Source organism: Octopus bimaculoides, chromosome 24 (assembly GCF_046866305.1).
Source record: "Octopus bimaculoides isolate indiv1 chromosome 24, ASM4686630v1, whole genome shotgun sequence".
NCBI classification, from domain to species: Eukaryota; Metazoa; Mollusca; class Cephalopoda; order Octopoda; family Octopodidae; genus Octopus; species Octopus bimaculoides.
In genome coordinates, this window is record NC_142951.1 from 30,709,604 (window position 1) to 30,726,771 (window position 17,168).

The following is a 17,168-nucleotide window of genomic DNA, read 5'->3' on the forward strand; positions in this document are numbered from 1 at the left end:
TTTGACAGTAATAGTGAATGTTGAAGTGGCCTCTCTCACTTACCTTACAATGTCATTCTAAAATAAACAACCGCATCATTGAAATTGCAAAGCTACAAGATAATTCAAAACATTGTGAATAAATAAGCATCACATTCGACAGTAATCGGAAGGGTTTAACTGGCCGTGTCTGGCCTCTCACACCTACCCTACAATGTCGAAAGATAATTCAAAACAATGTGAAAAATAAGCTTTTGGCTGAATAATCTGAACGCTGAAGGGATAAATTAAATTACAGTCATTACTTTTATTACTTAAGGAGAAATAAAAGTTTAAGAGAATGTTTCAGGTGAGTGTTGAAGAGAAAAGGAAAACAATGGTTGTGTTCTTTACTGATGAAAATCCCTTTTTGCTTATTTTATATATATATATATAGTGTGTGTATATGTATATATATATATATATATATATATATATATATATATATTTTTTTTTTACTTAAAGACATGAAGTTTTCCACTGGCATTGGCACCAACAACAGCATTTATGGTCGGATGGAATTCATTCAGTGACTGGACAGAGTTGATCAGTTCTGGATGGTGAAGAACCATCATGCATTTACCTTCGTCGTTGATCAACTCAATCTGAAATTGAAAGGAAAAAAACAAATATGCTGGGGTATCATCATCATCATTTTTTTCCATGCTGGCATGGATTGGGCGGTTTTGACAGGGGCTGGCTAGGCAGAAGACTGCACCAGTCTTCACTGGTCATTTTGACAGGGGTTTTATGGCTGGATACCCTTCCAAATACTGACCACCCCACAGAGTGGACTGAGGGCTTTTTATGAGGCACCATCACAGCTGTTATTTTTTTTTTTCCAGAAGGTACAGGCGCAGGAGTGGCTGTGTGCTAAGTAGCTTGCTTACCAACCGCATGTATGTATATGTGTGTGTGTGTGTGTGTGTGCGTGCGTGCATGTATACGTGTGTGTGTGTGTACCCTTGTCTCAACATCACACGATTTAAATAATACCTTGGTTTTAGGATTTCAATTCTGTCGTGGTGGGCAGGTCATCAAGTACAGTAATGCGCAACATCCACACACACGACAGGCTTCTATCAGTTTCTGTCTGCCAGATCCACTTGCAAGGTTCTGATCAGACTAGGTCTATAATAAAAGACATTTGCCTAAGGTGCCACACAGTGGGACTGAACTAAAGATCACATGATTAGCAAGCAAGATTCTTCACCACACAACCATTCCTGTGCCTAAGCATATTTGCATCTAAAACAAGTGCAAGGTACACACACAATGGCAGTACAGGCTTTGCTATCAAACCAGAGCTCTCATGATTGTCACGAGAAGCTCTTTACTTTCAACTATACACACACACACACACACACACACACACACACAATCATTTAACATCTGTTGTCCATGCTGGCATGGGTTGGAGAGTTTGACTGGGCTGGCCTACTGGAAGGCTGCGCCGGGCTCTAGTCTGATTTGGCATGGTTTTCTACAGCCGGATGCCCTTCCTAACACCAACTACTCCAAGAGTGTAATGGGTGCTTTTATGTGCCACTGGCACAGGTGCCATTTACGTGACACCAGTATCTGCCACGAGCCAAAGCAAGAGATACCATAGCATTTCAAATGATATTGTGTCCGTTGACATTGAGACTGTTGCTATGAATGAAGCAAATATGTTTAATAAAAGGAGACTAAATCTTACCTGTCTTGGTCGATTCATACTGCCACTTATGAACAGGTCCTCTCTGCATGGGTGCCAAGTTGCACGGAATTTGGTAAGCCATCGACCAGTCTGGTTGTTGTGGCTTTCAGTTTGAAAAAGACATTCAGAACAAAAAGGATATAAAAAAGACATTCAGAACAAAAGAGATATAAAAAAGACATTCAGAATTGTGTGTGTGTGTGTGTGTGTGTGTGTGCATGCACATATGATGATCATCATCAACGTCGTTTAACATCCGCCTTCCATGCTAGCATGGGTTGGACGATTTGACTGAGGACTGGTGGACCAGGAGGCGACACCAGGCTCCAATCTGATTTGGCAGAGTTTCTACAGCTGGATGCCCTTCTTAACACCAACCACTCCGAGAGTGTAGTGGGTGCTTTTACGTGCCACCGGCACGAGGGCCAGTCGGTAATTAAATTAAGAAATTTCAACTTATTTGTGATCTCAGATTGAAACAGATGCTAATCCATCAGAAGGTAACTTTCCCAGGGTCATGCTGTTTTACCCCTCCCCTCAATACAATCTGCTGAAATATATCCCCAGGCCCTATTTCCACCAATCCTTTTTTAATGGCTTTGTGAGAATGAAAATATGACTTGCAAGTCTCACTCTTCTTTGCGTCACTGTCTCTTGCATGTTTTCTGATTGCCAGAAGACCTCTTTTATGGAACCACGAGTGGCCTTAGGTGAGTTTGTATCAAATGGATTAAAAATCACGAAGAGAGCAATATGTACCCCTAAAACTGCAGCTTCTTACTTCTTAGAATTTACAATGATGATGATGCAGTTTGTGATGGTGGAGATTGGGACAATGACAATTAACCCTTTAGCATTCAGATTATTCTGAATTAATCTTGCATTATCTCATAGTTTTGAGATTTCAATGGTGTATTCTTTGCTCTTTTTACTTGTTCCAGTCATTTGACTGTGGCCATGCTGGAGCACCGCCTTTAGTCGAAGAAATCGAACCCAGGACTTATTCTTTGTAAGCCCAGGACTTATTCTATCGGTCTCTTTTGCTAAACCGCTAAGTTACGGGGACGTAAACACACCAGCATCGGTCATCAAGCGATGTTGGGGGACAAACACAGACACACAAACATATACATATATATATATATATATATACATCCCTTTGTTGTTTACACCACCTGTCTTCGCCTGTTGTTTTTTTCGTAAATTCTCCCATATATATATATATATATATATATATATATATATATATATGTATGATGGGCTTCTTTCAGTTTCTGTCTACGAAATCCACTTACATGGGTTTGATCGGCCCGAAGCTTTAGTACAAGATACTTGTCCAAGGTGCCACGCAGTGGGACTGAACCCAGAACCATGTGGTTGGTAAGCAAGCTACATACCACCCAGCCACTCCTGCGCCTATGTTGATACATACTGTTTTATTTTTAGAATGACATTTTAGGATAAGTCTGAGAGGCCAGATCTGGTTGGTTTGAACATAAAACAGGTAGAATATATGGGCTGGTTATGGCTGGTTTGAATGCTAAAAAGTTAAGACAGTAGTGGTAAGGGCATCAGTGATGGTGGTTTAGTGGTAGTGGTGATGTTGATGAATAACAATAAAAAAAGTTATAACTTTATAATTTACCTAATGGAATGGAGACACGGCATGCTTGAAGATAATTTGCTGCTATCATATATTCTGAAAAAGAAAAAAAATTTATATACATATATCATCATCGTTTAATGTCCATCTTCCATGCATGCATGTATACCACCTCGTATACATAATATACATGGTTATGGAGTAGGCTTTTTAATTCCCCAACATATCCTTCATCCTTTTACTTGTTTCAGTCATTAGACCATGGCCATGGTGGGGCACCACCTTAAAGGATTTTTAATTGAATGAATAATCGACCCCAGTTCATTTTTTTTCTTTTAAAGTTTGGTTCTTATTCCATCAGCCTCTTTGGTCACTAATTTACGGAGACATAAACATACCGACATCAGTTGTCAAGCAGTGGTGGAGGACATACAGACACAAAGACAAACACACACACACACACACATATGAGGAGTGCTGAAAAGTTCCCCGCTGTAAGGCTCTCGCGAAAGGCCTGGTTGGAGGCCCAACCTTCGGAGTTCTCTTACAGGGCTTAGAAAAACTGAAGGACCACTACAGTAGGTGTGTGAATCTGAGAGGGGAATATGTTGAATAAAATCATAACTGATCCTCCAGTATATGTCAAACTGTCCAACCCATGCCAGCATGGAAAGCAGATGCTAAATGATGATGATGATGATGATATATATATTATATATGGCAAAAGAAACCAACAAAATAAGTACCAGACTTAAGAAAAAGTATTGGGGTAGATTTGTTTAACTAAAGCTCTTGAAGGCAAGTGCCCCAGCATGGCCACAGTTGAATGACCGAAATAGTTAAAAGGCAAGGAAAAAAAGAAAACCAGCATCCAATAATCTAACCAAGGCAAGAAATTGTCAGTGAGAAGTAGTGGGTTTCATACCTGATTCTGTCGTCTTGTGCAGTGGAGAGGATGTATTTCCCTGTGAGGGGTGAGAAATAAGCACTGTCGACCATTCTGGAGGCAGACATAGAACATATCTTGTTTGGTTTCTTCTTGGTTGCTCTCAGGTCCCATAATGATACTGTACTGCAATGGTATGAAGACATTTTACATTTTTATCGATTTATCTTGAGAGAAAAAAAAGAGTAAAAACACAAAAATTTCATGAATGACTCAATTTCATTCTGCTCTACAGCTGTTTCAATGATTAGAATACAAACAATTTATATAACTACAACAGGGCACTGAAAAGTTCCTGGCCCTGGGTAAAAGAAAATACAGGAGGATTGGTTAATTATGATTTTATTCAATATATTCCCCTCTAAGATTCACACACTTATTGCAGTGGTCCTTCAGTTTTTCTAAGCCCTATTCTTGATGGAATTTGATCTCAGAATGTGAAGCCAGAAGAAATGCCACCACTAAGCATTTTGTCCAATGTGTAAACGATTTTGCCAACTGGCCACCTCAATAACCAAAAGCAATAATAACGGTTTCAAATTTTGGCACAATGTTGGGGGAGGGGGATAAGTCGATTACGTCAACCCCAGGGTTCAGCTGGTATTTATTTTTGTTGATCCTGAAAGGACGAGAGGCAAAGGGAAGCTTGGTGGAATTTGAACTCAGAATGTGAAGATGGATAAAATGATGCCAAGCATCTTGCCCAGCATGTTAGCGATTCTGTTGGCTCAATGCCGTCTCGCAGCAATAATAATGAGAGACCATGCTGGGCCTCATGGAGGCAAGGAATGAGGTGGCAAAGCATGATCTTCAAATGCTGGGCCTCATGGAGGCGATGACAAGTGACCGAGGCCATGGCAATAAGCTGTGCCTGAGAAGACCCGTCGAGCCAAGTGAACTCGTAGTCGTGGTCATTACAAGCCTCATGTAAATGGTATCTGTGAGATTGTAGTCATGGCCAGTGTCATGTAACTGGCACCCATGCATGCCCATGGCATATAGAAAACACTCATTACACTCTGTAAAGTGGTTGGCGTTAGGGAGGGCATCCAGCTGTAGAAACCTTGCCAAATCAGACTGGAACCTGATGCAGCTCTCCGGTTTGTCAGTTCCGGTCAAACCGTCCAACCCATGCCAGCATGGAAAGCGGACAATAAATGACAAATGATGAAGATGATGAATACTTACCAGTCTAGCCCCGCAGTAACAAAATATTCCTTTTTTACAGGATGGATATCAACAGAACGAAGGCCTTTGTGGCTTGCTGTGAACAAATTTTCAGGTTTGCCACTGGAAAAAGAAATGAAAAGAAAAAAATATAATATTTTTTTTTTTATAAAAGGGACATTACATGTAGTTATGGACCCTATTTCAATTATTTGTCAGAGACATTACAGGTAATTATGGACCCTACTTCAAGTGTTTACCAAGAACACAAGTAGCTATGGACATTTCAGCATGCAACCTCCACATGGATCCTATTTTAAGTGTTTGTCCAGGAGAATACATGTAGCTATGGGACTTCCACATGGGCCCTATTTAAAGTGTTTGTTAGGAACACTATATGTAACTATAGACCCTTCAATTAGTAATTTGGAAGCATAGTAAGAATTTAACTAGCTTCGATTATAAACTTTTCATGAGTTAAAACACTGTAAAAACTAGAAAGAAAAGAGAAAAACAAAAGACAATTAAGACTTAGATAATTAAATAGATTAGCCAACCTTTTTGTACGTATGTCAACAACAGCAACATCTCCATCACTTTGTGAGACAAATAGCGTGTTAGCATCAAAGAAGGAAAAGTTGCGTAACAACACATCATCTTCTTCTGGAGTGTAGTAAATCTACAAAAAAAAAAAAGAAAAAAAAAAAAGAAAAGAAAAATTGTAAAAAAAACATTCAAGCAGGTGGCACGTAAAAAACACCATTTTGAGCGTGGCCATTTCCAGTACTGCCGGACTGGCCCTCGTGCTGGTGGCATGTAAAAGCACCCACTACATTCTCGGAGTGGTTGGCGTTAGGAAGGGCAACCAGCTGTAGAGACTCTGAATAAGTATATAGATGTATGTGTCCCACTGTTCATTTCTAATCTTTCGTGAGAAACATATCTAGTTACAGGAAAATATTACCTAATTTGGAAAGAGGTGAGAGGAAATGCATCTGACCATAGAGAAATCTGCCTTAATCCATTCCGTCTGACCCATGCGAACATGAAAAAGCAGACCTTAAACGGTGATGATGAATTGATGAAGTGAAACTATTTTACAACAGTAACATCCATTTAGTCAACATTCTGAGACACCACAATTGGTCAATTCCTTAATGTAACAATGCTATTGGTTACCCAAGTTTATACTTACAGCTTCAAAAATGTCCTTTTCAAAGTAGCCACAACGTAGAGTACCATCATAACTACAAGAGTACAGCTGGTGTAGATTATATGGATTAAATGCAAGACAGTTGACTGGTTTGGTGTGGGGATTAAAACAGACAGCTCCACCATCAGCAAGTCCTTGACTCTGGAAATAATGAAGTTGACATACATATATATATATACAACGGAGTAAGCACATAAATGTGCAACAAGGTGGAAACAAGAGTATTCAAATAGCAGAGGTAGAGTAATATGCTTTATTTAAAAGCAGCAGAAATATAACAAAAAGTTGTTACTCAGCGTTTCACGTTCCTGTTCATCAGACATAACAGCTTTTTGTTATATTTCTGCTGCTTTTAAATAAAGTGTATGTGTGTGTATATATATATATATATATATATATATATATATATAGAGAGAGAGAGAGAGAGAGAGAGAGAGAGAGAGAGAGAGAGAGAGAGATGCAGAGATACATGGCAGCTGTGAGAGTCAGAGCATTGGGTTCAATACCACCCAACTTGAAGAAACATCTGTACACTTTAGAAATACTTTACAATCTGGGTGTATTACGAAAATCATCTTTACTTGGAACTTCATGCAGTATGCATGAAGTACTGTCTGTCTGGGGTTCTTGTTGTGACTTGGCAGACAATACAAACCCTGGTACACATGATATCTTTAATCTACAACATCACAATATCGGGTACTGTGCAACATCAATAATAATAATAATAATAATAATAATTGTGTTTCCAAATTTTGGCACAAGGCTAGCAATTTCAGGATAGGGGTAAGTCCAATACATTGACCATAGTACTCAGTTGGTACTTATTTTATTGACCTTTAGAAATACCAGCTAAATCACCCTCAGATCTTATTTAATGTAGTACTGAGTACTAAATTTTATTACACTTGAATAAAAGATAGCATGGTCATGTTTGGAAAGCCTCTAATCACAATTCTACTTACAGTGTGTATGACTGTGTATATAAATATACATATATATATATATCATCATCATCATCGTTTAACATCCGCTTTCCATGCTAGCATGGGTTGGACGATTTGACTGAGGACTGGTGAAACCGGATGGCAACACCAGGCTATATATATATACATATATATATATATATATATATATATATATATATATATATATATATATATATATATATATATATATACATATATATATATATATATGATGATATATATATATATATAGATAGATAGATAGATAGATATGGAGAAAGAGACACATACATACATATGAATATTAAATAATACAAGGTTTATAAAAAACTAATAACCCATTTTGTAGAATTCAGCAATAAATATTAAAGAAAAAACCTGAAACAATTTCCAAGAATGCAAGATCAAATAATTAAATTTCAAAAACTTACCACATCCCAAAGTCCAATCGATCCCCATTTCCCACCAGCACCAACTAGAATTTTCTCTTTGGATGGATGCATGACGACAGAGAAAATTCTGGATTCGACAACTTTGCGGACTTGGTTTTCGGTGACTTTCACTCGAGAGAATCCAGACAAAAAGCTACAAACAATTAAGTTGAATTATTGAGAATTTAAAACAATGTTGTTTATCCTGTTCAGGCTATATTATTAGCATTATTCTGCGATTGAGAATTTAAAATCACTTCTTTAACTTTCTAAAAGACATCTCAACGCTTCTAAAAGCAAACTTCGTTTGTTTATTTACGTTTGTCGTAATTTGAATTTAACATATGAGAGCGTCTCATAAAGCAAGATTTATATATCTTAATTTGTAGAGGAATTTGTAGTGGGTAGCTTAGCTTAATCGGTCAAAGCATCGTGACATGTAATCACGGAGATGTGAGTTCGAGTCCACAGCTAGCCACCTACACTTTTCTCTCCAAAATAGAGATAGTTTATCCTGTTCAGGCTATATTATTAGCATTATTCTGCGATTGAGAATTTAAAATCACTTCTTTAACTTTCTAATGTTATTTATTGTTTTGGGGATCATGTTTTTTCACAAACAGAAGGTAGAAATTTTGAAGAATTGCTTATTATTGAAGTTAGACATAAGAGGAATTATATGCAGTGTGCAAGAGAGGAGACTGTGTTGGTTTGGTCATGTGATGTGGATGAATGAGGAGAGTTACATAAAGAAGTGCTGATCACTTAAAGAGGAGGAAAGTTGTGGAAGAAGGAGACCCAGGAAGGCATGGATGAAGTATTGAACAGAGAACCGAGATATGTGGCACATTGGTGTACTCAAGAAGACCCACCCATCACAACAGAATTGATATTTAAAAACTAAGGTACTATATAAAAAGCATTGGTGTGGGCGTTGGTGCTACATAAAAAGCACCTGGCACACTCTGTAAAGTGGTTAGCATTAGGAAGGGCCACCAAGCTGTAGAAAACAAGCCAAAATAGACTATGGAACCTGGTGTGGCCCCAGGCCTTGGCACTTATTTCTTTACTGCCCACAAGGGGCTACATACAGAGGGGACAAACAGGGTCAGACAAATGGATTAAGTCGATTATATCGACTCCAGTGCATAACTGGTACTTATTTAATCGATCCCAAAAGGATGAAAGGCAAAGTCGGCCTTGGTGGAATTTGAACTCAGAACGTAGCGGCAGATGAGATACCGCTAAGCATTTCGCCCAGCGTGCTAACGCTTCTGCCAACTCGCCGGTTGGTATCAAAAGGGTTAATATTTTCAGCCCTGTCTTAACACTGCCTTCACAGATTCCATGACTCCCTGTTGCCATGTAATTCCATTATTATGAATTTGAATTGGAAGATCTTTCAACCACTGGATCAAAACCACCTCAGAGATAAGGGAAACATTTGAAAAAATTTCTTCAAAAATACCTTACTAATGATGCAGAAGTAGGTGTTTTCAGCTTCTGAGGTTCAGCTGCATCGGAAAGGTTCTTCAGATTGGCAGCAAACACTTTGGTGCTATCTTCTGTATTTTCATTACTCACCAAGTCAGACATCTTGAGAGGACCCAATGGCTTGCGTTCCTAAAAGACAAGACAGAACAAAAACTACATTCACACGGGGACTATAAACCTGAAGCTTGAACAGGCTTTTCAGTGTTTTATCACTTATTGTTATCCATCACCAGCTGCCAAACACAGCAGCAGAGGAAACTGATTATCTTTGCTATTGTATAGGCTTTTATCTTTTATCTCTCACTTGTTTCAGTCATTGGACTGCGACCATGCTGGAGCAGCATGACCACACTCCAATGACTGAAAGAGGTTGGGAGCTGACCAGACTCCAATTATCTGTTGTGGCATGATTTCTATGGCTGGATGATTTTACGTGGCACCAGCCTGAAAGCATTTTATGTGACGCTAGCACAAGAGCATTTTAAATAGCACTGAACACGAGTTCATCTTATGTGGGACCAGCACGAGTGCATTTTACATGGCACTGGCACAAGTTCATCCTATGTGGTGCCAGCACCAGCACAAGTGCATTTTACGTGGCACCTTCACAAGTGCATTTTACGTGGCACCTTCACGAGTGCATTTTACGTGGCACCTTCACGAGTGCATTTTACGTGGCACCTTCACGAGTGCATTTTACGTGGCACCTTCACGAGTGCATTTTACAACACTGGCACCTGCAAGACAAAAGGCCTCCCAGCTGGGAGAAGGAGTGGAAGCATGGCTATAAAGGACATGCCAGTTAGATGATATATTTGCCTAAATACATACATTACATATATGCAAACACCTAAATACATCACAAATGCACTTACATACATACATACACAGGCGTGTAGATTCTCTTCAATTTTTTGTTTTAAAAAATAAACAAATGAAATGTAGAACAACTTTGCTTACCATTTTCTCCTCTGGTTCAACATCTGGCAGGGATAGGAGTGGTACTCCTGAAGGATCTATGCGCTGAATACGTGCGCTTCTGCGTGTTGGTGTAAACACCCTGGACAGAAGAAGCAAAAAGATATGTAAAGAAGATGCCAACAAAACTAAAAAAAAAAATAAATAAATAAAATATCATATATTGTAAACAAGAGGTTGTTGGTTTCCATAGTTTACTTCGAGAATCTAAGCAGCTATCAACGTCATCTTTTTAGGCTGCTATATATAAGGGGGTATTGAAAACTTCCTGGCTTTAAGGGTATCACAAAAGACCTGGTTGGAGGCCCAACCTTCTGAGTTCTTTGACAGGGCTTAGAAAAACTGAAGGACCGCTGCAATAAGTGAGTGAACCTAAAAAGGGGAATATGTTGAATAAAATCATAATTAACTGATCCTCCTGTATTTTCTTTTACCCAAAGCCAGGAACTTTGCAGCTCCCTGATGGGCAACTCAAGGCAATGTGATCTTAGTCCAAAATGTTGCATTTCCCACTTTCATTATAATCTTTCTGCAACTTTCTCCAAATAACGCAAGGCTTGCTGACACAAACTGCCACTACTCCCCTTGGCTTCTATTTTATTGGATAGGAAAAAAATGTTATTTGGGGACCATGAAGTAAGAGGCATGATAGAAACCTCAAAATACTAAGATTTAAATTCAGGGACAAAGGTTAAAGGAAATCTTTTTTTAAATCTTTACCTTTTTGATTTTGGTGTAGTTTTCTGTTTTGATTTTGAAGTAGTTTTCGGTTTAACTGGCATTGTGGCATCAAACATTTGTTTGGCCTGTAAGAGAATTGTAGTCAATGACAGATTCATTGGTTTATACAGTGTTAAGTGATAGCTAGGGCTTCTATTGATCAAAGGTGGCCACGGTTCTGCACATGTATACATGTTGCCAGGCCAAGATTTTCTGGGGAAGACCAGTCATTATTCAGTTCATGCATTCAAAGTCTCACTTCTCTTCGGCACCAACATTTATCCAAGGAAAAGGCTGTTCATTTGAACTGATACAGCTTGGCACCAGTGGCATTGCTGTCAAAAGATACCAAAACAAATCTTCTACTTTCAAAAACACAACACACTACATGGTCTGGGAACTGAATCCACAATTGAAAGATCATGATTGTAACACCCTAATCACATGACCACGTCTTTACACACACATATATCATGGCATTCTGTTGGTTACGACGACGAGGGTTCCAGTTAACCCGATCAACGGAACAGCCTGCTCGTGAAATTAACGTGCAAGTGGCTGAGCACTCCACAGACACGTGTACCCTTAACGTAGTTCTCGAGGAGATTCAGCGTGACAAGGTTGGCCCTTTGAAATACAGGTACAACAGAAACAGGAAGAATGAGTGAGAGAATTTGAGGTTGGGGGTAAGCAAGGGCATGCTCCCCATGGAAAATCCAGCTAAAAAAAAAAGCCTCATGATAGCAAAGGAAAATGGGCACCAGCCAGCCAGCCCAAAGGTTGGGGTGGGCTGCACCTGCCTACCTTGGTTGCTATGGCATTGAGGTAGATCTAGTCACCCCCGTTAACAGGGACAAAACCCAGATTTAAAATACTGGAGGAGGATGATGATTATATATATATATATATATATATATATATACATACATACACATTATACATACAGTTTGTCTGTCAAATTTTTACTCAAAAGGTAGACTCAGCTTAAGTCTGAAGTAAAAGATATAGCCAAGGTTCTATGGAGTGGAATTGAACAGGGAACCCTGTGGTTGCCAGCCAAACTTCTTAACCATACATTCATGGAACATAGTCTTACTGTGTTCACAGCTGAGGTTCAGTCTATAAACAATAGAAACAATCTACACACCTGAGAAACAAGCTGTGGTTTACATACCTGGAAAATGCCAATTGAAGCCATGAATCTCACATTGTCTCGTACATTTTCTTGTCGTTTCCGTTCATATTCAGAAATATTTGAGATCTTTGAAGAAAAACAAAAAACATGAGAAATATTTAATTTTCACAACAAACAGGTGCAGGTGTGGCCATGTGGTTAAGAAGCTTGCTTCCCAACCACATGTTCTGGGTTCAGTCTCACTGTGTGGCACCTTGGGCAAGTGTCGTCTACTATAGCCTCAACCTCAGTACACAACTGGTATTTATTTTATTGATCCTCCCCACCACCACCACCAAAAGGGAAAAAGGCAAAGTCAACACAGGCGGAATTTGAACTCAGAACATTAAAACAGATGACATATCTGCTGAAATATTACCCAACAACAACAATAACATCAATCACATACCTTGAAATCAAGATCATTTATTTCATTCAGAACAGAAGTATGTTCTATGGTTGACCTATCCTCTTGGTCAATGGCCTTTTTCAACTTGGTCTTGGTGTAGTTTTCATTTTCAAGTTGCTCATGGACATCCGCATTGTTCTTCAGAAGAATAAATAATAAAAAGGGGTACGTTTAACCCTCAAGCATTCAGATTATTCTGCCAAAAGTAATGTTTGTTTATACAAATTGTTTTCAATTAATCATGCAATCATCATCATCATCATCATCATCATCGTTTAACGTCCGCTTTCCATGCTAGCATGGGTTGGACGATTTGACTGAGGACTGGTGAACCAGATGGCTACACTAGGCTCCAATCTGATTTGGCAGAGTTTCTACAGCTGGATGTCCTTCCTAACGCCAACCACTCCGAGAGTGTTGTGGGTGCTTTTACGTGCCACTGGCACGAGGGCCAGTCAGGCGGTACTGGCAACAGCCACGCATTATTTTGTAAATTTTGTAAATTCAAGATTTCAATGATGTGATTGTATATTTTTAGAATGGCCTGGTAAGGTAGGTGTGAGAAGCCGAATTTGGTTAGTTTGAACATAAAACATCCTCATTGTTTAACATCCATCTTCCATACATTCATGGGTAGGACAGTTGACAGGAGCCAGCCAGGTATAAGACTACCCCAAGTTATTGTGTCCGTTTTGACATGGGTTTTACAGCTGGATGCTCTTCCTAGCACCAACCATTCCGCAGAGTTGGTTGAGTGCTTCTTTTACATGGCACCAGCACAGGCGAGGTCAGTTTTGGCAAGATTTTTACAGCTGGATGCCCTTCCAAATGCCAACCACTTTACAGCGTGGACTGGGTGCTTTTTATGTGGTACCAACACCGGCAGGGTCACCGAGTAACTCACAAGACAAGGTATTTTGAGAGGGGAGGGGGCATTGGAAGAGGGGATCTTGTGTTGAATGAGGAAAGGTTAGAGAGAAACAGAGAGGCAGAAACAGGTGTCTTGCTATTGAAGAAGGGGCATTGGAAGTGATCTAGACATTTAGAATATTTTGGCCAGATAGGGCTTATTTAAATGTTAAAGGGTTAAGGTAAAGAAACAGAAAAGAAAACCATCACTGACATGTATAAAATGATTTATTTCCTTACATAAGCAAACCCACAAATATGGCAAATTTAACTATTTCCTCCATAGACTGAAAGCAATGGTGTCCTGCCTTATTGGATTCTTGTCAGAAATGTCTATAGGCGCAGGTGTGGCTGTGTGGTAAGGAATTAGCTTCCCAACTATATGATTCCGTGTACAGTCCCATTGTGTGAATTGAGATCCTAAAACTCGAATTTTTTGCTTAAATCTCAGCAACAGATCGTTAAACGTGTTTATGGGGAGAAAAATATTGAAAAACATCAAAACATGTCAGAATGATAAAGAAGGAGGTATCAGGTGGTCGCAAAATGTGCTAGAAATAGCAGCTAAATCGCCCTTAAATCACACAAATTTTTCTTTTTCTTTTTTTATAAACGTATGAATTCCCGTGGGTAGAACACAAATTCGCAAAAATGTTCTGAAAATTTCAAAATAAATAAATAAATAAAAGCTATGAGGAGTTAAACAAGAATTCCGCCACAACAAAATCATACCAGGAAACGTCCTAGATAAGTGTCAAATCAGATTTAAAATGTCACCACGGTTGGGCTGTCATCGATGGCAGCAACTCAACTCTAGGGGCCTCGCTTCTAGCAACGGAACTTAGTCCCACTCTCGTGTACGAAGAATAGATGGACATTCTGACACGACAAAAAACAGAAACCTACAATCGAGAATGGATGAAGTCCACAACGTAACCTTTAAACAGAGTAGGATTCTTTGGCGAAAGTGAAGAATACGTACACCCGGTGTTTAGGGTTAGGATTAGGGTTTTTATTACATCGAAAACGGGTGGTGTACGTATTCTTTACCTCCAAGGAATTTCTCTAACTTGTCTAGTATTGCCGATTCCTGTGGCGAACCCCTATACCAGGTTGTCTCTCAACTGTAACTAGCTTTGCCTTTCGTCTTACCCAGGGATATTTAGAATAATTGTCCCTCGAAGTCTCATACTTTGTGCTAAAAGGATGTACGGAACCGAAAATATATGTTTTTAAAAAAAACTAAAGTTCTTGAATTTTGTTTACAGTATTTTAATTACCGTTGTATGAACCAGAAACACTAAGAAAATAAACAACAATTGCAGAGCCATTCCAAGATTCCTCCTACATATTTCGCCACATTGTTGGAAACGACATGTACATGTCGTTCCAGTGGGACTGACCTGGGTGGGGACCCACTGAGCAGTACCGTCTTGAGATATAAACACGCTGATTAGTTGCTCCGAGGCCCTACGGGTCCAGGACCCATAATTAATCAATATATGCATGTAGGTTGTATATGTAGGGCTCAGGGGGACATATAATGGTAATTTTTCAGATTAACACCCGCACGATTTTGCTACAACGGCCCTGCCAATAGAATTATTATTATTATCGCCTATTTTTTTTTTTTTTTTAGGGGATACACTTTTTTCTGAGCCTATTTTCCCCTCTGTCAATGCTTATCTTCAATATTTGCAACTATTTTTCGAGAGCGTAGGAAATTCTCAAATCTAATATGAACTCTGACCGAAGACAAAATTAACACACGACGGCAGATTGAAACCTCTCGCCAAATATGCATAAAAACAGCAAATATTATAAATGAATCGTTTATTTCTAGTTAATATTGAACTTTAAATAAATCTAGGAGGAAAAAAATGTTTGATTTGCTCTTGTCTTCAAGTTTCCCGACATATTATATAAGATTGCGTAGATCTAAATATAGAACGTAGTTTCAACATGTTTCTTACATAACACGCACGTTTTATGTTATTTTTTCGAACGATTGAGATAAATATATGAAAGAAGAAAAATCAAAATTACCTTGATTTCCACATTTTTATCTTCAGAGATAGAACTATAACTTCTTTTCCTGCTGCTTTTATTCATGGTTTTCGAAGAAAGTGCCGGGAATAAATACAGATACGTGTACCATCCAATGAAGACTAATTCCATGTATTAACGCCGAAATTCGCGCTCTCTGACGTCACCATTCACTCCGAATTAATTCCACTCGTTGGTACTACAACATTATTATTATTAATAATAATAATTAATAATAATAATAATAATATTACGTTGAAATTTTGAAGAAAGACAAGCTTACAATCTATTTAAAAAATATAACTATCATAGAGGTGCGAATTAAATCGACTTTGCTCAGAGTTACAATAACAAAAAGACATTTTTTTGGTGTCTGTACGTGTGTGTGTTTGTGTATGTATATAAATATATATATACATATATATATATGTATGTATAATCTCAGTATAGATTTGAAATGAGAAAAATAAAACCTAATCGCAAAATATGTAATATGTTGGTGTGTGTGTGTATTATTGATTGGGCAAGGAATGAAGAGAATTTCGTCAGGTCTGAAAAAAGCGATTCTTTTCTTTATGGTGGGTTTACAATTGCTGAAATTATTCCTTTATTTCGCAACATTTTCAGATTTTACTTTCGGTCAGTTGTTATTTGAAGATATGGAGAGAAACATTTTACATTAAAAAAAAACAATAATAAACGAGAGAAAAAAAAAACACAGTTGAATAAGCAAAACGCTTTTCAGAAAAAAAAACTTTCAAAAGAGGAAAGAAAAAAAAAACAACCTTTTTCCAAAGCTGTCAGAGCTTACTTCCGGTGCAACATGTTTATATACTTTTCACAGGATTGTTATAACGGTTGCTATGGTAATGGATGCCAGTACAAGTAAGTTCCACACTCTTTTATCGTCTCCTGTTAAACAGTTTTTTTTTTTAAATCTTTTATCTTTCACTTGTTGCAGTCGTTGGACTGCGGCCATGCTGGAGCACTGCCTTGAAGGTGAATTTAGTCAAACAAATCGACACCAGCACTTATTTTCTTAACTACTGGTACTTACTATTAAGGCTGTTTTGCCGAACTGCTAGGTTACGAAGACGTAAACAAACTAACACCGGTTGTAAGTTGTCAAGCAGTAGTGGGGAAACAAACAGGTATAAACACACACACACACACACACACACACACATATATATATATATATATATATATATATATATATATACATACTTTATTTAAAAGCAGCAGAAATATAACAAAAGACTGTTACTCTGAGTTTCACGTTCCCGTTCATCGGACAGTTTTGTTAGATGAACGGGAACGTGAAACTCAGAGTAACGGTTTTTTTGTTATATTTCTGCTGCTTTTAAATAAAGCATATTACTCTACCTCTGGT

The 17,168-nt window shown here is 38.4% G+C and overlaps 2 protein-coding genes across 6 annotated transcripts in view; one reads left to right on the plus strand and one right to left on the minus strand.

Annotated features, from left to right (window-relative positions):
* Positions 1-266: 266 nt before the first annotated feature.
* The window catches only part of LOC106880442 (WD repeat-containing protein 76), a 65,936-nt gene continuing 49,034 nt past the window's right edge, over positions 267-17,168 (minus strand). For 2 of the 4 annotated variants that reach the window (XM_089340837.1, XM_089340838.1), the window contains exons 2-15: positions 15,776-15,974; positions 12,821-12,958; positions 12,412-12,498; positions 11,238-11,323; positions 10,500-10,599; positions 9,514-9,668; positions 8,046-8,199; positions 6,629-6,787; positions 5,991-6,112; positions 5,455-5,556; positions 4,246-4,392; positions 3,363-3,416; positions 1,718-1,820; positions 267-623 (exon numbers count right to left, since the gene is read on the minus strand). In XM_089340837.1, the coding sequence (XP_089196963.1) occupies positions 474-623; positions 1,718-1,820; positions 3,363-3,416; positions 4,246-4,392; positions 5,455-5,556; positions 5,991-6,112; positions 6,629-6,787; positions 8,046-8,199; positions 9,514-9,668; positions 10,500-10,599; positions 11,238-11,323; positions 12,412-12,498; positions 12,821-12,958; positions 15,776-15,907 (1,689 nt within the window). In that variant the 5' untranslated portion in view covers positions 15,908-15,974 and the 3' untranslated portion in view covers positions 267-473. Of the gene's footprint in view, positions 624-1,717; positions 1,821-3,362; positions 3,417-4,245; positions 4,393-5,454; positions 5,557-5,990; positions 6,113-6,628; positions 6,788-8,045; positions 8,200-9,513; positions 9,669-10,499; positions 10,600-11,237; positions 11,324-12,411; positions 12,499-12,820; positions 12,959-15,775; positions 15,975-16,560; positions 16,701-17,168 lie in introns of those variants that run through there. The other 2 variants (XM_089340836.1, XM_089340839.1) reach the window with 2 other exon arrangements.
* LOC106871680 (uncharacterized) overlaps positions 16,530-17,168 on the plus strand; it is a 19,586-nt gene continuing 18,947 nt past the window's right edge. Inside the window, exon 1 of one of the 2 annotated variants that reach the window (XM_089340841.1) lies at positions 16,530-16,660. In XM_089340841.1, the coding sequence (XP_089196967.1) occupies positions 16,639-16,660 (22 nt within the window). In that variant the 5' untranslated portion in view covers positions 16,530-16,638. Of the gene's footprint in view, positions 16,661-16,681; positions 16,775-17,168 lie in introns of those variants that run through there. The other variant, XM_089340840.1, reaches the window with a different exon arrangement.